The sequence below is a fragment of the Leptopilina boulardi genome, unplaced genomic scaffold (genome assembly GCF_019393585.1).
Source record: "Leptopilina boulardi isolate dan_hultmark-lab unplaced genomic scaffold, ZJU_Lbou_2.1 LbouV2_370, whole genome shotgun sequence".
Classification (NCBI taxonomy): Eukaryota; Metazoa; Arthropoda; class Insecta; order Hymenoptera; family Figitidae; genus Leptopilina; species Leptopilina boulardi.
In genome coordinates, this window is record NW_026137941.1 from 40,778 (window position 1) to 61,981 (window position 21,204).

Genomic DNA, 21,204 nt, shown 5'->3' on the forward strand with positions numbered 1-21,204 from the left:
AGTATATATATATAATATATTTATATACGAGACCAAAGATTGCAATAATCAACACGTTCATTACTAACTTATGATGTATTACCGTCCTTGAGGTTCATTGCAGGCGGTAGAAATGCCAACCATCGATATATGTTTCTTTTTCCTGTTTGCGTTTTTTTTTCTTTTTTTTTTTTCTTCGCTACACTACATAACTGCCACCGTGAACGAGTCAAATTCCACTAATATATATATTATTTTCTCGCACGATATAAAATAATTTGTATAAAAGGATATCTCGTATGGAGATTATTTTAATCCAAGATTCACCGACTCAAATTATTTACTATATATGAGATCCGTAATTTTTTTTTTCATTTGGAGAAAAAGAAAAAATTTCATCTTACATTGGCTTTCTCGCGTGCGAGCAATGAGAAAATATGGGGTACAAGTAGGATTATGGAAATTTGTGCCATTTTGACCTTTTACAGGTTTTCATATATATATATATATAGCCTTCATCGGTTATATTCGAAGGTGAAAGGACTTTATAAATAATATATAGGAGAGGAATTAGAATTTATAATTGAAATATTTCGAGTTGTATAATAAAATTATATCTATACTCCTTTTTCATCTTCTTTTTCTCGATGGGAATTCTGGAGATTAGATTCGAATTTGTCACGCTCATCTAATTTAAATTATATATTCAATCTGTAAATTTTTAATTTTTTGAAAACTGGTATATATATTTTTTTTGAATACTTAACTATAATTTATAGAAAATACATTTTATCCTATATCATTATAGAATTTTTCAATTATCTTTTTATAAAAGGCATAACATACATCGATTTTACTCGTGTAGAAATTGCCCTATCAGGGCCTTAGTGAGGAATGAAACGCCGCACCTTATCAGGGACAAATCAGGGCGACCAGAAAATAGGGATTTTCTAATCAGGCGCGGCGTTTCATTCCCTAATAGGGCAGCCTGATCCAGTCCCAATCTGGGCCCTGGCAAAATTATGGGTAATTATAGGAATGGAAAAATGATTTTCCAGTTTTTAAAATATTAAAAAGTTAAGATTATTATTATTATTATTTTTTTTTTAAATGAAAAATTAAACAAATTCTACTACTACCATTAAAAATCACTCTCAGCATAAAAAAAAAATGAATTTTACATTCCTGTAAGTATTTTGTGTGCAGATATTTGCTTACTCATGCGCATTCTTTCGAGTTGCACGTAACGTGTATATATATATATAGGATTGTGAAGAAGAAGAAGATGATGATAGTTTTGCGAAAAGGGTGGTGGTACAGCAGAGATGCTGTAGAAGAGAGAAAGAGAGGGCCCTGAGAGTTCAGGGGTCCGGGCCACGTTGGAGGACGAGTTCAAGGACAACTTCGAGAGAGTCCTAACTGCCGCCGTTGATTCTACGTCAAGAAATCGAGAGAAATCACCCGAGATCGCTTGCATCGAGATAAGGCCCAATGCCCAATGTACAATATATATATATATATGTAACCTTGCGCCTCAATGCATATTCCTTGACCTCTAACCCACCCATATGAACACAAAAAGAAAAAATCATTTTCAAAAAATAAAATCATTATATTTGATAATTATCGCTACTGGGAATTTTTCGCAAAAAAAAAAAAAAAAAATAGAAAATCTGTTTTAACGATCCGGGAAATTTTTCTTTGAAATTAATTTTTGAGATTAACTAAGCTGATTGTAAGATTCTCTCCTCGGAGAGAGAGAGAGAGATTTTACTTGTTTTCTCATTGCCGGCGTGTCATTTATATGAAAACTATTTTATTGCGTTCACAGCATACCGGACTCACCGGTTATCTATTCTCGTTAAAGGGAGACTATATTTTTACCGATCAAATCTGTGATTGTTGATCGTTCATTCGCAAGAGGACACTGCTTTTTAAAAATAAAATTACCTTACACATCCTTGAAATAATGTTTATTCTCTCACCTGTAACAGAAAAAATAAATTTCCATCAGAAAATTGTAATTAACTTTTTTTTTTTTACATTTTATTATATTGTAATAGAAGAAATAAGATTTTTGTAAATATAATATATGGAAAACAACGAGAAACTGCAGCTGGGCTGAAAAGGATGACCAATTGGTAATCGTTGCTGCTATTTTCGTGTTTTTTTTTTTTTTTTTTTTTTTCGTTTTCATCTTCGTCGTGTTCGCAAGTGGACAAGCCTTTTAAAGGTGTTCTCCAGAGAGAGGAAACGAGGCACTTACTTTCAATCCCAACCACCGTGCGTTCAGCATTTACAATTTATGGAGATCATTTGCATTCTAAACTCATCTCTCTGGTGTGTATATATACCTGCTGCACTATTACACCTCTCTCTCTCTCTCTCTCAATGAAAATGAAATCTGGTCACGGTTCGCAAAAAAGGGTTGATGTTTTGAATAAAAAAATTTTCCCTAAAACATATCCGGTATTGAAAATTGTTTCCTATTTGAAATATCTGAATTCGAAATTCAGAGATTATCCGGATATACATTTTTTTAAAAGTATCATGATTCTTTAGAATTTTCTTTTCGTATTAAATACCACTTTTTTACCTCGGAGAAGATTATCAAGAACTGGCATTTTATCGTCAGAATTCCCCCCTATCCTCAAAAGACTATATATAAATACCTGTGTGTGCCTTTGCCTCAAGGAAGAATAACCTAACCTCCAAGATAATCGTAGTTAACAATCAGTGATTCTTATGCGAGAAAAATTAACAACTTTATTCGGAAAAAATAGAAGAAGAAGAAAAAAACGAGAATTCTAGACTTCTAATATAACTTATTCATGATATGACAGTAACGGTAATTACAATCGTTGCAATCTGTTTTTTTTTCTTTAATTCCACGTTACGTATTATGATCTCCAATGCCGTGAGAACTGAATTATGTATCATAAGAGTGAACTATTAATAATTCTAGAATTCTTGGACAGAGAACAGTAATTTCTATTACAGAGAGTTCAAGTTAAAAAAAAAATTTATCTATATACTTCTAAAATCATTAGTATTTGGTACACAAGGATTTTTATTTTAAAATCGGGTTTTTGTACTATATAGTAGTATGAAACTACACTGTAAAAAGAAAGTACTAAAATAGTACCGATTTTAGGTATCAAAATAGAACCAAAAGACAATTTAGTACCTAAAGTCGGTATTAAATTAATACCTTTCGTTTTACAGTGATAATAACCAAAAAATTACTATATGTTCCAAACTAATTTTCAGTAATATATTTGGTTAGAAACTAGTTTCATACGACAAAATAGTACAAAAACCCCATTTTGAAATGGTGCGCCTAAAAAAATTAAGTCAAAACACTTCAGATTTTTCTGATTATTTTCAGAATTAGCTCTCAGATCAAAATCAAAATTTTCCAAAATCAGGAAATTCTGAAGCGTTTTGATGTTTTTTAAAATGAAAAGTCATACCAATTTTTAGTTTGACGTTATGTCGAAAAAAAAATACCTGCAACAATTTGAGAAGATCATATCTTGTGTATCATTCTAAAAAGAAGAATTCTTCAAATAATCGAAAAATCTTCACTGCAATCACGCGGATATGCTGCTATGTGCAGGAGGAAAAATACTCAGCAATCTCTTTTCTCTCCTTCTTTCCTTCTGAGAAGAATAGCTCAATTTTCTTCCAACCAAGAGAGGAATCGGAAGCCACCCTTTATATTATGCCAGTGAATATCTTGGCGTGGCCGAGGGCAATAAAGCACAGTTGCGTATCGTTTGCAATAGATTGCAAGGCTTATGGAAACTGCTGCTGTACTTTTCTAACTATATATATATATATACATATAACCTATGTATCTTGCCTACACATTTTATACATTGCTATGTATATTTTATATCCTTATATCTTCTGTCTTAATATCTTTTCACGTCTTATTAAATCCTGTATACAAGAATTTTGTAAATATCTAAACAAATTTTTATACATTCCCCCAATATGTTTGTATATACATTTTTTGTCAATAATTTTTTTTTTAAATTTTTGTTTTTAAATTTCAAAAAGTATTTTATAAAATGATTCTGCATTTATGACTTGGTTAGAAGAAAGGGGAAGAGTGAACGTAATCGGAGGAAGGCGCGTCCACTCGAGAGGAAACGCAAGGACGTAAGCTTGCAAATACATTCACATAACCTACACTGTAAAAAATTTTTTGGTTAAAATTCCCCAAAATTCTAGTGACGCAAATTTGCAGGGCATTTTGTGGAAAATTCCCTAAAATTTTCTGGGGAAACTTTTCCCTAAAATTTTAGGGAATATTCCACAAATATTAGTGAATTTTCCCAAAGATTAATATCAATAGTTTAAAAAATTGAAATAAAAATTTAAAAATTTGATTCATGTAGCATTTATATCTTACTTACATTATTTATTGGTACCTATTGATGAAAATTTGTTTTCTTGAAAATTATCAAATATTATCATGAGGTCTCGAACGTAAGCGTCATTAGGAGAGATTTAGAAGTCTAACGCTCTACTAACTACGCCACGGAGGCTCATGAAAATAAAATGATAATTTCAATATATAAGATGAAACTATGTAAACATGCTTTGTAACTTTAAAAAAAGGAAACACACGTTGAAAATAGTTGTGACTTATGTTATATAATAAATAAAATAAGATCTGTTAAACAAATATTGATTAAATTTTAATTTAATTCTTTAGAAATATAAATTTTTGTCTACTTAAAAATACTTATTAAGTTAAGTTATAATTAACTTATCTATGAAATGAATAAATTATATTACAAGTTACAAATAACTTTTTGTAACTTAAGTAAGTTTAAAGTTTAACTTTTTTGAAGAAGGATTTCAAAAAAATTGAGGAATATTCACCACTTGTTTTTGGGGAAAAATATATTCATTGGAATTTTGAGAAATCTTCACCAACTCTTTTTAGGGAAAATATATACATTAGAATTTTAGGAAATTTTCACCAAAATTTAGGAAAACAATCACTTATTTTTTTGGGGAAAACATTTTCCCCAAAAATATGAAATATTCACCAAAAAAAGTTGGTGATAATTCCCAAAATTTTTTACAGTGTATGTTGTATATATCATAGAAGGCCCACGCACTCAAATGTTACTGTATGGGGGGGCCATATGTAATATTTATACAACTGAATAGTAATTTTACACAACTGTTTATATAAACTACAAACACATCAAGAAATTTACATTTCTCTAAAATTCAATTATGTAAATATTTCGGGAGGAATTTATTCAGAAAAAAAAATGATATAAAATAAGCGCACAAAAGAAGAAATAGAAATTGATTTTCTAACCGGTTGTGTGAGAAAAGAATCCGAAGGGAATCGATAAAACACCATTTTCAAAAAAAAAAAATTTCAACTGTTTTCAATAATTTTGAATCGTGAAAGCTTAATGATATTCCTATTAATGTAATATTTTCTCACGGAGCATGTAACAAATATTAAGAATAATCAACAAAATAATAAAGTTGTGAATGGTTTCGAGAGAGACGGTAGTCGAGACAAAAGCGATTGCAAAATAAGAATGATGTAAGTATATAGTAAAGTTTTTGATGTTGTACAACATTTTATCTGTGCACTCGCGAACAATGAATATAACAAACAAACTACTTCTTAATTTGACAGAATTTTTCTCATGAGCCATATTTAAGTAAGCAAATAATAATTTTTTTCCCTAGTGGATGATTTCTTCTCTATATAGGAAACATTAATATTGCGTAATGCCTGATTAATAATGTATTTTACATCTTGACGTGTGAAACTGCACTATTCTAAGAATGTTTACATTCTCTTGAATTTCGTTATAATATTCCATTTATTTGTGTTTTATATTCATTGATCCTGTATAGTTGTAAACGGCCTAGTAATACATCAACAGGTTTTTTCTCGTGTGTGGTGTATAGTTCTCAGATTTGCAGATAATTTATTTCATCAGTCATAAACCTATAAGTTTTATAATGATTATTTTCTTCAATAACAAAAGACTCAACTAATGTACCATCAATCACATTCTCTCATTGAACAATTTTCTCATAAGGTTGTACATTATGAGGCACTAAATTCTTCTTCAAGTATAGATAAAATTTTCAAAAACTGAATCTACTACGGCAGAAACAAACGGATCACCTGATTCTGAAACTATCCAGTTAAATCAAACCTAACAGATGTTATCACAAAACAGAGCAGAATTAATTACTTTTCGTACCACAGTTTGCAGAACTACTACGACAGAACCAAACGGATGAACTAATTCTGAAACTGTCATCCAGTTAATTCCTGCACAAATGTTATTGCTACCAAAAATTGCATTTTTAAAAATCCTGGATAACTGGCTACCATTTTCTGTATCACACGAAATAAATAAAAATTACAACAACATACTGCTTTTACAATACAGACTTGCTGAAATATATTCCGTGTAGGGTTTTCATCATGGTTGGGCAAGTTTAAGGAATGAAAATATAAAAAGTTTCTATACAGTCCCTGGAACGTTTACGAGATGGAACGCAGTATAATGTGACAATTATACTTCCCGTCTGGCGCCAAGCGAAGGACATGTTGTATGATAGGGAATAATAAGCTGGCTCGAGAATTGCGCAAACTATTGCGGATGGAATAGCGGTCTTGCAAGCGGACAAGAAGTGCATATGTCGTCCTTACGAAAGAGTCGCGTCGGTGTCAACGGGGGAGCTGCTACTTCTGCGCTTGTCACACTAACACAAAAGTGTGTGCGCGCATAGTTTACGTTTAGCTCGTGGGAAAATGCGTGGTCAGTCAGTCGGCAAAAAAACAAAAACGATAAGCAACATTGTTAAAATTGTTGCATTTTAATTTCTTATTATTTGCACAAAAATTCTTATCAAATACCACCCAAGATCTGATTTAAACGCAACTAGACAAAACTTCCACAATTTACGTGTTTGTTAGAAATTTTTCTTTTTACTTATTTCAGGTAAAATGTGCAAGTAAATTGCATGCTTGAAACGGGTTCGAAAGGAGATTGATGTCAGGTCGATCTCTTGTGAAATACCCATTTACAGCTCTCTCTATCTCACTCTTTCGCTAGAAAAAGATAAAACTATACGGGCTTCGTGTTTCGAAATCGCGAATCGTGGTTCCTAAAACTAGAGAAAGAGAGAAAGAGAATTATTAATTGTTTCTATGGTGTATACAAGCAACATATCTCGAGGAATCCGATCTGACATCGATCGGATTCCTTGGGATGCGACCGCAATGTATATCTCCTTTCTAGGATAGTAATACCCAAGGATTTCTCAACGTCACAATAAAAACCCAATGCAATAAATAGCATTTATACCACAAAACGGGATTTAGCAACGGTATAAATATATATATATGAATTTAATCCATTTTCTTAAATTTTAATAACTATTTTACATCGAAGGACATGTGCTCTGATTATTGTTTACTTTCAAATTTCGTAATCTTTATAAAACTGACCTTACAATCATCGCCATGTGTGGCAAATGATTTTTTCCTCAAAGAAATATTGCCAATTGAAATTTGATTGGCCATCACTCAAGTTGAGATTAATTTATGGGCGTTATAACGAAATATCACGATCTAATGATCTTTATTATTTGTCCTATTGATCTGACTTATTAGGAAAAAATTTATAAATAAATAATTCTATGTTCGTAAATAAAATTTTTTTTTCTAAACGAAGGTGATCAATTAATGGCAATTATATCAATTAAAATTACAGTTGTATAAATCGAGATCAAAGTGGCAAAGAAATTGCGCGACTTTTAAATTAAGTTACATAAACTCTGACCCCCTTTTGTTGAGAAGATAAACGAGCAGTTTGACGTAATTTTCTCTGTCTGAACAAGAACATTAGCTTCAATTCTTTTATAATAGCTCCCGCGACAAGGGAATTCTCTCATCTTCTTTGTAGCCGAGGGATATCGAATTAAAGTGCGGCTTAAAAGATATATATATACGTATATACGGATAAAACAAACAGTGGACATAACCTGCATTTTGTAACAACGCGGTAGCAAACTCTATGGAATGTCATCTCGTTCAACCGTCCAGTTTCCAAGGTCCAGTTCTTCAACGAGAAAACACACTCTTTCCTTAAATCAAGATTCTCGGAAAGTCTGCTTCAAATAAACCGTTAGGATAATATGGCACCAAAGCCACACATATATAAAAACATTGCAAAAACAACATTTTGTTGACTTTTTGAAAAATCTAGAAAATAGATTCAAAATTTTGTGAATCCAACTGTATTGTCAACTAAAATTAACTGGTTGAAGAAGAAACATAATTCCGAAAAAAACAACAATTCGAAGAATAAAAGATGTGCATTATCATATTCTGCATTGAAGAAGCAAATTATATTCAACGATTCTTTAGAGCAGCTAATTGTAAAACCGTTAATAATACCGTCACATCAGTACAATTACGTAAATCAGTGTATTGAGTCGTTTCTTGAATTCTCTGTCTGCAGTGGTTATCCTTGTTTTGTCATCTCTCTGCTTATATGTGCGGTTTTCTATATACACACTGAATGGTTTGCCTCTGAGATGAATGTGATGAAAAAAAAAAGAATAAATTGTCGTCGCCTCAATGAAGAAGAACAAAGTAAGGAAAGAGGAAGCATTTTTGCGATGGTCAAGAGTCCGCGTGCCAAGACGCAATTTATTCAGTTCGTGTTTTTGTAGGGAAAAAAAAGAGCTCGTTTTCCCCTCTATGCCAAAAATTTATTCCTCCCGGCCATTGTCCTTTTTCCCCAAACTCTTCCTTTCTTCTCTCTTATATATTCTCTCGAAAAAAAGGATTTCTAGCTGCAAATTCCTGTACCAACATATTACCGACCCTCGAAAAAAAATGCTTTCCATTTAGCATAGATCAGAACCACTTTTTTCTCAGTGTCGGTAAAGGAATCTGTAGAGATTTTACCGAGAAATAAGGAAATTTATTCTCTTTTTGGTACATATAATTGCAGTAGAAATATCCATTATTATTGTAGACGCTCTTGGAGATTGATCTCGGAGTTAAGACGTTATGTAAGTTAGCAGTGAACGACATATATAAACTCGCTGTGTGTGATGAAGCCAAGGCATTCGCTTTTGCTCATGTAGTTTATACATCGACGCTATAAGGAAGTTCCTAGGGATGCATTCTAAGAATTTTACTGTCCTCCACGCACGGTATATAACCATCGATCGCGAATCGATTTGCCAGCTAACAATCCATAACTTCCATTTTCAATTTCACGTATCTATTATTGCTTTTTCTATTTTTCACAAAAAATCTCAATATAATTTACATATTTCAATATAGAAATACAATTTCAATTTTTTGATTTTGAAAATCTACTATATTCTATTTTTATTAAGCGAAATGCAAATTTGGTCCCACGGGAAGAAGACGTTACGCCCCATAACCGTAAAAATTAAAAAGCGGTTGTATATATATACCAAATGCATAAAAGAAAGAAAGGCCTTTTTAATGAGAAGGAGCGGTACTTTGAATTATAGTTATCCTCTGATTTAAGAAGTAGGTACGAATCTTCGTGGCCGTTACTTTTGTTTTTACAAACGAATTAGACTGAATAAACTGTTGCTGCTGCTGTTGCTGCTGAGCAAAGGGTTACAGACTTTACGCTCGAAAAACATAATAGAAACGACGTAATAATAATTCATGGGAAATCGTCCAACGATTGTCCTATAACTTTGCGCAGACATCTTTTCCCATCAGTGCACACACAAAGTTTTCTAGCGATCAGCGGTAAATGAAATTTCTTTTTATACATTCAATTTTACGCGCCGTTAAATCTGTTATGGAATTTTCTATATTTTACATTCTATTAATATAAAAATGTCGGTCCATTTTTGTCTGCTTATGGAAAATAAATCCACGTCATTCATATATTATATATATATATATATATATATATATTCAGAAAATAGTTTTATACCAAATAAGTTAAAAATGAACATATTTGGTTGTACATATTATTACATAAATGTATTTAACAGTTTGCTTTAATGGTTTATGCAAGACAATTTTTTTTTCATTTAAATATTGAATTACCGCAGGCTTTTTAAATGAAAAAAAAAAAAAATCTGGTGAAACAGAGTGATCAATTTATGGTTGTAAATTAGTGTTTGTGTCTGTGTGTGTTTGTTTGTGTGGTCTGATTTCGCTGCTTGATTACTTGGTATGCCGAATCCACAATTGGACACGCAATACCGAAAGCGAGCATCGTTTTGTCGAACACGTAATACGGTCACGCCGATGTCTATTAAAGGTAACGACCCCGTTCAGGAAAAGTTGTTCTGTTTTGCAACAACCAAATTGGATGTAGCATGTGCCCCCTTAAAATATATAATTCCACAAAAATGCAAATTAGAAAAGGAAAAAAATAATCCTTTTTTTAATTAACAATTTAATCGTTTGTTCTTATAATTTGGAAAAAAAACTTCTTGTAAAATAGTAAAAAAAAAAAATTCCTTTCCTTGAAAAATGAGTTTCTTTGCAAACAGAAATTCGTCTTGCGCGCTAAGTTTAAATTTTCTCTGATTTGAAATTTTATTATTATACGTCAGTGTGTTATGATCAGTGTAGTTGGAATTGTCTTTGAAACGTGGTCCTCAGTGTAGTTACAAAAGTTTTACCTGAAAGAACCTTCTTGCTATCGTCTTAAAAATTTTTATATTTATGCTGAGAGTTGAAATTTCCTAATTGAATTAGCTAAACAGGTAAAAATTTACTTTTATTATTTTTAGTGTAAATAAAATTTTTTTTTTCTTTTAATTTTACCGCTCTAAAAAGACAGTAAAATTTCTAAATAAATTTTTGTGTAAATTTAATATACTATTTAAAGGTTTTAAATTTATTTAAAAAGAATATCGACGACAAAAAAATGTTTAATGAATTAAATATAAAAAAATTAAATGCGAAAAGTATTCAAATTCGTATAATATAAGAATATTATTAAATATCTAATTTAAAATTTGTTTTTCATTTCTATTTTGACTCGATTACTCTTGTTTATATTAATTTTCAAATTCTATTTAACGTTAATGACTTTATCACTGGTGTATTAATGGTAAATATTGTTCTTCTCTTATCTTACAATAATAAAATTTCAAGAAATTTAATTTTACATAAAAAATTAAATTTAAATATTTTTTAATTTTTGATATTTTATATCATTGTGAAATTATTTTGGTCGATAATCATTTTTAATAAAGTATCATAAATATTATAAAAAAAATTTTTAATATTCATATTTAGAAACAAGACTTTTTTTCTATTATTAAAGTCTAAACTAAGAACCAAGTTTTTATAATTAAATAGTGTATATTTTTGTGTAATTTTTAAAGTATTTTTTTTTTAGTAAATCTCTAATTAAAATTTTTTTTTAGGATCTCGCGCAATGAATCCTGATTCAATTGGTCGTAATCAAAGAATTGAAACAACAGTGGCTGAGAAGGAGTACCAAATTCAAAAACATCTTATTTTACTCCTACACGCTGAAAATTGTCTACAACAAGAGATTCAATCAAATGAAGAGAGTGAATGTTCTCTACCTCACTGTAGAACAATGAAAAATGTATTAAATCACATAAGAAATTGTCAATTGAGTACTTGCAAGGTACATCATTGTTTTTCATCGAAAATGATTCTTAGACATTGGCGAAGTTGTATAAGAGATCAATGTAACGTATGTACACCGTTAAAAGAAATTTTTAGAAGTAGACAACAAAATAATTCTTTACCACAAATTTCATCTCGATCAAATGTCAATCCATTAGTTATGAGAAAAACATATTTTGCACCCTATCCACCAACAAATAATCCAAATTTATTACCCGATCATCAGACAATTAATAGAAATATCAGAATGATAAAAATAACCGATCTTCAAATGGTACAATTTCAAAATCAAAGACGGCAAGAACAACATTTTTTCAATACACAACAACAACAACAACGAGTTTTAAATCCTTGTTCAATTAATTGTTCATGTGGAATTAATCCAATAGGTCAAACAATTATTAATAGAAGTGGTTTTGATACTATGGGAAATTTTAATTCTCAAACTGGACCAGGACGTATTTTTGGAACAGAACAACAACAACAACAACAACAAATTATCTTTCCAAATTTCTCTCTACCCGCTATCAATAATTCAACTGAAATGATTCCTCCATTGATAAACAATTCCAACTACCAATTCGATTGTCGTTCACTAATAGATGACATGGTTCGCCGGATGAAAAAAAGACTCGAGAAGAGGCTACAAGATAAGGAAAAATAACAGCGCAACATCAAAACTATAGTGATTTTGATTTTCAAATTATTCTAAACATGTGCAAGTGTTTAATTTGTAAAAAAAATATTCCTAGATCTGGAAACTTTGATTAAAGCTCGAAATGTTTTATATTAAACAATTATTTGTTTATACTTAGCGTATGAAATAAATTGTGTATGAAATTTAATCTCTAGTTTTTATTTTCCATTTTTTTTGATAAAATTAAAATAATTCTGCTAATTTTATAAATATTCGTACCAATAAAAATTAAGCTAAATGAAAAATTCAAATAAATTCAATGAAAAAATTCCAACAATTTTAAGAGAAAAAATATTCTTATTTCGAAAACTCGCGATATAAATCTTTCAAATAAAAATGTTAAGAAGAAAAATTATAATCAAATATAGTTATACATTGTTAGCTGAATGTAGATAGATATAATTACACAACGAGAAAAATAACGGCCGCTACTGAATGAAAAGAATAAAACAATTGCGACTACCAAATATAATATATAAAATGCCGTGTGGAACTGACACTATCTTTTCTACGCGAGACATATATATGCGGATTGTATACAATTCGCACGATATAGAAGTGAAAAAAAAAATAATAATAAAATGTCGAGAGAGGGAGAGAGAGAAGGAGATAATTGTGAAATGTCTATGAGGCGTTTCCACGTAAGAGATTATGAGCGAGACTTTGGTTTCTTCTTTCCACGCGCGATCATGATCCTCAGAAAGGCGAATTATTGTTCAATGTGCGAGCAATCTTTTTTTAATTGCTATCCCGCACTATAAATGTATACCATCTCTACAAAGTATAAGAAAAACTGATATGAGAGAGGAAAGGCAATTCTCCTCCTTGAAAATATATCATTATTTTACAGTGACATATAATATTATATGATACTATAAGTCTAATTCTATGATAATGCGATTCTAATACTATGATAGTATGATGCTAATACTATAATACTGCGGCTCTAATTCTATATGATTCTAATATTATGATAGTGAGATTCTAATATTATATGATACTACGATTCTAATTCTATGATAGTAAGATCCCAATACTATGATACTAATAGTATGATAGTATGATTTTAATTCTATGTTTCTAATACTATGATGGTACGATTCTAATACTATTATAGTATAATTCTAATAGTATGATAATATGATTCTAATACTATGATAGTGGGATTCTAATAATATGTGACTGTGGTTCTAATTCTATGATTCTAATACTATGATAGTACAATTCTAATACTATGATAGTGGGATTCTAATACTATGATACTGTGGTTCTAATTCTATGATTCTAATACTATGATAGTATAATTCTAATACTATGATAGTAGGATTCTAATAATATGATACTGTGGTTCTAATTCTATGATTCTAATACTATGATAGTATGATTCTAATACTATGGTAGTATGATTCTAATACTATGATAGTATGATTCTAATAATATGATACTGTGGTTCTGATTCTATGATTCGTATATCATGATAGTATAATTCTAATACTATGATAGTGGGATTCTATAATACTATGATACTGTGGTTCTAATTTTATGATTCTAATACTATGGTAGTGGGATTCTATTACTATGATAGTGGGATTCTAATACTATGATAGTGGGATTCTAATACTATGATACTGTGGTACTAATTCTATGATTCTAATACTATGGTAGTGGGATTCTAATACCATGATAGTATGATTCTAATACTATGATAGTGGGATTCTAATACTATGATACTGTGGTTCTAATTCTATGATTCTAATACCATTATAGTATAATTCTAATACTATGATAGTATGATTCTACTTCTATGATAGTGGGATTCTAATACTATAATACTGTGGTTCTAATTATGTCATTCTCATACTAGGATAGTATGATTTTATAATACTATGATAGTGTAATTCCAATTCTATGATTCTAATACTATGATACAGTGATTCTGAGTCACTATTGATAAACACATTTATAATTTAAAAATACTTAATGATATTTGTAAGGAACAATTTTTTTTCGTTTTATTTTGAGAAAAAAAATAATAACGTCAGCATTATTTGAAGTTTGATATTGACAAACGTGACAGTGGCAAACGCACTTTGAAAATGAAGTATCATTTAACGACTTCCGTACTGACATCAAGAGAGTTTTTGATGTCGATAAGAAGCGCGAGGCGAGGTCTCTTTAGAAAATGAAACATGACTTTGCTATTGACTTAAAAACAGTCATTGTATACAGAAAGACGCCTAGCTTACAGATCTCAACTTGTAGATTAATATAATATATTTTAATTGAATATCATTTTTAAAAAAAATATATATTCAATTAATATTATAATATTTAATTATAAATTAATTTAAAAAATATTGAAAAATATTAGAAAAAGGTTCATAATTTTTAAACACTATAAGCAATTGGATATTAGTTTTTGAAAAGGCAATGCTTAAAAAAAATTATGTATAGGAATAAAATTATGATTGTATAATATTACAAATTTCCCTATAATTAAGCTCAGCCTACATTTGATTTTCATTATTTGTGGATTTCACTTTCTAATAACCACGTGTCATCATAGACAAAAAAAAAATTATATTACGTATATAGGAAATATTCATCTTCTCATATTTAATCTTTTTTTTCTTTAAAATAAGAAACATGGAATTAATTCCTCTAAATGAAATAGAAAAGTGTAAATAAAAAAAAAAAAAAAAATGATAAAAAAAATGATAAAAAAGAGATAACAAATTTTTTAAATGATTTTTTTTAGATGTCAATATTTTCTCTTTCGTTATTAGTTTTTTGGAAAAAAATGCGTATATGGGGAAATAAGAGGGTTTTTCTTGGGTTATTTTCGAATATATTCAAAACTATAAAGAGATTTAGTTATTCCTATAAGCTGCGTGAATTATATATCTATATCACTTTGCGAGCGCCACGTCACCGTGACAAAAATAAAGGATCCCGTAAAACAACCACAAGAATCTTTTTAAACTATATACACTACGATTTTCTTTCATTAAAATTTGTCACGTGCTATTGAGAAGAAGAAAAAGAAGCTGATGAAAAAATTAATAATAAAAAATTATCGACCATGTAACATTTTCTACAGTTGCTGATTTTGTGGTTAAATATTTTCATTCCATTTCCCGCTATATTTTCTATTTTCTTTCACAATTCAAATACTAAGTTATGCTCTTAAATTCCACATTTATCACTTAATATTATAAATTATAAATAATAATATAAAATATATTAAACATATAACATATTTATCAATTTAATTTTCGTTTCTAATTTTTAAGTGAAATTATTTTATAATTTCAAAAAAAAAGGTAAAAATAAAATGTGAAATATTTGTGAATATATATATATATATATATATATATATATATATATATAAAAGAAACGATATTTTCATAAAATAATTTTTCTGAAATGGCTTTTGATCTGAGGAATGTATGGATTCCTGAGAAATTGAAGTAGCAATGGATTTCAAGACTGTGGCGCACACTCTCGACGATATAATTACAGTATAACGATAATAATTAAGACGGAAAGAAGATAGTTCGCTTTGGAGGAGAAAAGAGAATTGCGTTTATATATATATACCGGTCGTGAAATAGAAATCTGCACTGTCTTACAGCGGAAATCCTCGAATGTCGAATAGACCAACAGGTGGCATTTCATTTCAAAAGAAGAGTAATGTCATACGTATCCATGAACGGAAATTCAATATCATAATGTCCTCTTCTATATGTGGAACGCACCACGAAATCTTTACAAAAACATATATTTTAATATAAAACAAATTCTACACTAAGAAATTCTACTTAAGAAAAATTCTCTATGAAAATTTTACTACATTGAAAAAAAAATTTATTTGATTCAAATACCGGTGTATTTGGTTATTATCAAATAAATATTTATTTGAATCAAATATTTCAGTATTTGAAGCAAATACAATTTATTTAATTCAAATAAGAAATATTTGATTCAAGTAAATATTTATTTGATAATAACCAAAATACACCGGTATTTGAATCAAATAAATTTTTTTTTCAGTGTATCTACGAAAATAATACCTATAAAATTATTTCAAAAAAACAAGAATGAATAAAATTATTACCAATAAAAAATCCCCAGGGGAAAAAATCGAAAACATTTTATAAGCAAAAATGTCCAAATAATAAAATAAATTGAAAATACTATTGGAAGTATAAAATTTGCAATAGTGCAATTGGATGTAAACATGGGCACGAGTTTAGAAAATATAAAGATTGTACAATGAATTTTACTTAAGAGAAACATGATGGAAAATATTTATAGATCCTTAATCCTTATTTATATATATATATATATATAACAGAAGGGGTTTAAAATATTGCCGGATGGTGAAAGTTCTATTAAAAACGATTTTAGTATCAAGAAAAACACATGCAAAAGAGATATAACCTGTCTCTGCGTTACGTAACATCTTTGAAATATGCACGACAATGAACAAAAGTCGTGTGACAGAATATACCCATCGTCCTTGTACTTTTTTTTTTCTCTCTCTCTCATTGAATTCAGAATGTGCTGCTTTCCAAAGACCTCAATATTTTTTTTCCAAGAAACAATATTTATTGTCTTCATTAAAAAAAAAAAATATTTCTAATTTTGAAAGCAGTTTCTAAAACTTTATTACACAGAAAATTTAAAGGCATTAAAATAAGCTGCAACGCTTATTATTTTAATCCAATTTTGATTATTTTAATCCATTTTGGTATTAAAATAAGCAAAATTGGATTAAAATAATAAGCGTTGCAGCTTATTTTAATACCTTATAATTTTCTGTGTATATACTCGAATTTTACCGAAAAAAATCTTTGAAACGATATGTTTCTTTGAAATAATGAAAACTTTCGCTGTTTTAGTGAAATATAATATCAATATCGCTGTTCCAGTTATAAACTTATCGCTTCAGGTGAAAATTTTTTTCCGTGTATCAAATAAGTCAAATTTAAAAAAGGATGCTATTAAAATTATAATTGTTAATTAATTGGGAAAATAATATTTATAATTTGTATGGGAAGAAAATAATGAGAAAGCGCCAAGGTCATTATAATATAAAACGATTTTTAAAAAAAAAAACCTCTCTCTCTCTCTTTCTCTCTCTCACCTCAGCGGGTAACCTTATAGGTGTATACCGGACCTTGGACAATCGGGACATGTTAAACGATTTCGATAAGATCGATTAATATATATAAACTATTTATATCCGAATAGTTAAACTATTATACATAAAATGTGAATCAAGATTGTTGTCGTGAAACAATCGATTATAATTATAACAGAAAATAATGAGTACAATGATTCTTTCAATATTTCACGCCGTAATATGATTTATTTCTACAATTAATTGCTAATCTCGTATATAATATCAAAAAGGCTGATATTATCAACTGTATTAAGATTCCTGCAGACAACTAATTACACTCAATTTTTTCTCTATCATGAATATTATCATTATAAAAAAACAAAATCAATTTTTAATAAAAAAAAATTTTTAATTGATTTCGAAAATAATTTTTTAATTACTCTCTAAAAAATTAGTAATTTTTTTTAATTAAAATTTTTTTTAAATAACTTATAAAAATTTAATTTTTTAAATACAAAAAAATAGAAACAAACTTTCAAGTTCCGAATTTCTATAACTTCGCGACTATTTTTTTTTTTTTTTAAATTGATGTTTACCTCTTTCACAAAAGTCCAAAAATAATAATTGCGTGAGAAGATAATAAACGTGAATCATGACCTAAATTTGTCAAGAACGAATAAGCATGGTGGCTTTGCTAAAGCATTTACAGTAGTGACATTTAATTTCCATTAATTTGAATAAGTAATTAGAACAAGTCAGATTGCCATATATACTAAATTTTTGTCATACATTTCTGACTTCCGTTTTAAATTATATATATGGAAATATTTCACTTTCAATACTATTACATAAATCGATATAAAAATAATTCCCTCCCCCCCTTTTTTTTTATATAATAATTAATTGAAATCACTATTTTTTCAAGATTACAAATATATCTCTAAAAGAATATCAAATTTCCTCTCTATAAAATTACAAATTGCAACACAAACTCGCAGTCAACAATGATTGAAATCAATGACTTTAGAAAGTAATTTATAAAAAAAAAAAAAAAAAAAAAACTTTTTCAACTTTAACGGAAGAAGATTTTTCATTGATAATGTCTTATTTTACGAAAGCGAAACTAATTAGAAGTTAATGGTCGATTTAATGAATAGCTGAACGCGATTACAGCACACACGCGGTTTTATAAACAAATCCATATATATATATATATATATATATAATTCTCCTTCTGTTCGATAGTTTATATGTTCGCGTGCCTATCAAGTATATATACTATAACAGTTTACGTTTCGGTAAGTGACTTAATTTATTGAGAGAAAGAGAGAAAGAGGGGCCACGCATCCTATAAAATTTTGATGAAGGTTAATTAGGTTAATCCAATGGGCAATTTCTTTCAACAGGTTCAACAATTATTATAATTATCCATCATGAAAGCTTAATCACTCGAAAAAAAAACTCTCCACCCAAAATAAAAAATCTTCACTGACTACCAATTATCTGATTCAATTAAATCGAGGAGAAAAAAAATTTATTCTATTCGACAATTACTAAATGAAACTAACGAATTAAAAAAAAAAAAAAAACACGCATCTTTGAGACGAAAATAAAAAAAAAACTATATCTTAGATGAAAAATAGAAATTAATTTTGAAAAATATGTTTATCCGCTTGTCAACATTTTGAAGACTCATGTCAATTAAATATGACTCATTAAAAAACAGAACAAAAATAAAATGGAAAAAAAATTTATTTGATTCAAATAATCGAGTATTATCAAATAAATATTTATTTCTATCAATTAATTACTATTTCAATTAAATTCTATTTGTTGCAAATACAGAAATTATTGGTCCAAATAGGAATTATTTAGTAAAATTATTTGGTAAATATTTATTTGATAATAGTCAAGTACAAGATTATTTGAATTAAATAAATTTTTTTTTCAGCGCATTAAATTAAATTAAGATTGTGATATTTCAATTACGTTTTTCTGTTTTTATTAATAAAAATAAAACTTTCGATATAGAAATAAAATTAAAACTTTGATAAATAAAAATAAAATTTTGGCTATAAAATTTTAGAAATACATTGAATAAAAATAAAAATTTTGAATAAATATAAAATTGAAAAAATATTTTATATATATAAATTAAAAAAATATGAACAATCTTAAAACAATTTAAGCAAGAGATAATATATTATTTTCTGTGAAATCAGAAGGTCAAAAAGCAATGCAGTTCTTGATTCCCTCATTCTTTGGGTACCTACCGGATAATTAAGCCAGCTATTTTATCCACGCGATAATCTCCCTCGACGCTTTTGCTGTCGGGTCAGGTCTTAAGAATTAAAGCTGTGAACTTCTTTTTGCTTTTTAACCCCAACTTAACCTCCCAAGCATGAGAACGCAGACTCCAAAAAAAAAAAAAAAAAATAGAGGCACCAATACTGACCTGAAACATAAAAAAACAGGAATATAATAATGATATAAAAATTTTATAATAATAGTATATATACTAATAATATATAATAAAAATAATAAAAAATTATAATTAATATTATTATATATAATAATTATATTTAATTAGTTCTTTGGAACATTCGAGAATTGTTTATACGAAAAAATATTGAACGTTTTGTGGTTTTGATACGAAAAAAAAACGAAAGGGGATGGCAAAAATTTGATCGATTCTATAAAAGTTTTATTAAGCTTCGCGTATAATGTCTTCCGTGAAACAAGGAAACGTGAGCGATCGAGGTGTGGTTCAACTGCAGCAAAATGCAATCACGACTTTTGCGCTCAAGGTAAACGTCATTTTGTAGCAGCTGCAGAAGAACTTTCCTCGCATTGAAATATTATAATAGTAAACCTCAAAATTACGCTCCCAATTCCACTTTATTTTCTATTATTTATTTTATCAATTTGAACCCAGAAAGCTTTAAATTTAATTTTAAACAATATTTATATAAATAATTTTTTTTATTATTATAAATTTAAATTTATTTACAATAATAAAAAAAAGAGAATAAATAAATAGAAATAGTAAAATAAATATCAGAAATGCAAAGAAGAAAAAAATTTTCAAAAGCTTATTCATAAACTCGTTTTGAGAGGATATATATATAATATTTTAAGAATAATATTATTAAACAGATGACTTTTGAACAATGGAGGAATTTATATATATATATGCGCGCGTTGTGATTACCATATGTTTCTTTTTGCTAATGTACATAATGTGAAGATGCGGTTTTGGCTGAGAATCTAACTCGACATAAATCACACATGTATGCTAATTCGATATATATCTTTTCAAGAGAAGAGAGTGATTTAAAACACGTCCTCGCACCTATAAATGATCATTACGAACCGATTGAAACACATGATATTTAACGATGGGAAAACAAGAATTGTTCACAGTCTATACACAAGATCAAAGATCAAGGGAAATTTCACCCAATCTACATTAATTTTCCACTTTTCATATTTTATATATATATAAATAAAACGGAGAAAAGTTAAAATAATTTATTTTGAAAATATATTTTTTTCTCAATTAGTAAGTTTTACTAATTTTATAGAAATCGTAGTAATTGGGGCATCGGTAGTAATATTGCACTTATCCTATAAGAAAATGTTTAGAAAACAATAAAAAATTAAAATTAATTATTTTTTCCATGTACAGAAAAAAATTAATGAAACTTATGG

At 28.4% G+C, this 21,204-nt stretch overlaps 1 protein-coding gene and 1 long non-coding RNA gene across 5 annotated transcripts in view; one reads left to right on the forward strand and one right to left on the reverse strand.

The window, feature by feature from the left end:
• Positions 1-21,204, reverse strand: part of LOC127287419 (uncharacterized) — a 66,970-nt gene that overhangs the window by 29,603 nt on the left and 16,163 nt on the right. For 2 of the 4 annotated variants that reach the window (XR_007843875.1, XR_007843873.1), the window contains exon 3: positions 19,767-19,948. The exons of 1 other annotated variant lie outside the window; for it this stretch is intronic. This is a non-coding gene — a long non-coding RNA (uncharacterized LOC127287419). Of the gene's footprint in view, positions 1-1,929; positions 1,965-19,766; positions 19,949-21,204 lie in introns of all 4 variants that reach the window. One more of the 4 variants, XR_007843874.1, reaches the window with a different exon arrangement.
• Positions 10,600-12,513, forward strand: LOC127287416 (histone acetyltransferase p300-like). Its single transcript, XM_051314343.1, has 2 exons — positions 10,600-10,767; positions 11,437-12,513. The coding sequence occupies exon 2, from the start codon at positions 11,448-11,450 to the stop codon at positions 12,330-12,332; it is 885 nt and encodes a 294-aa protein (XP_051170300.1). The 5' UTR covers positions 10,600-10,767; positions 11,437-11,447; the 3' UTR covers positions 12,333-12,513.

Excerpts from the sequence above, each read along its gene's own strand:
- LOC127287416 (XM_051314343.1), top strand. The coding sequence starts at position 11,448 with ATGAATCCTGATTCAATTGGTCGTAATCAAAGAATTGAAACAACAGTG.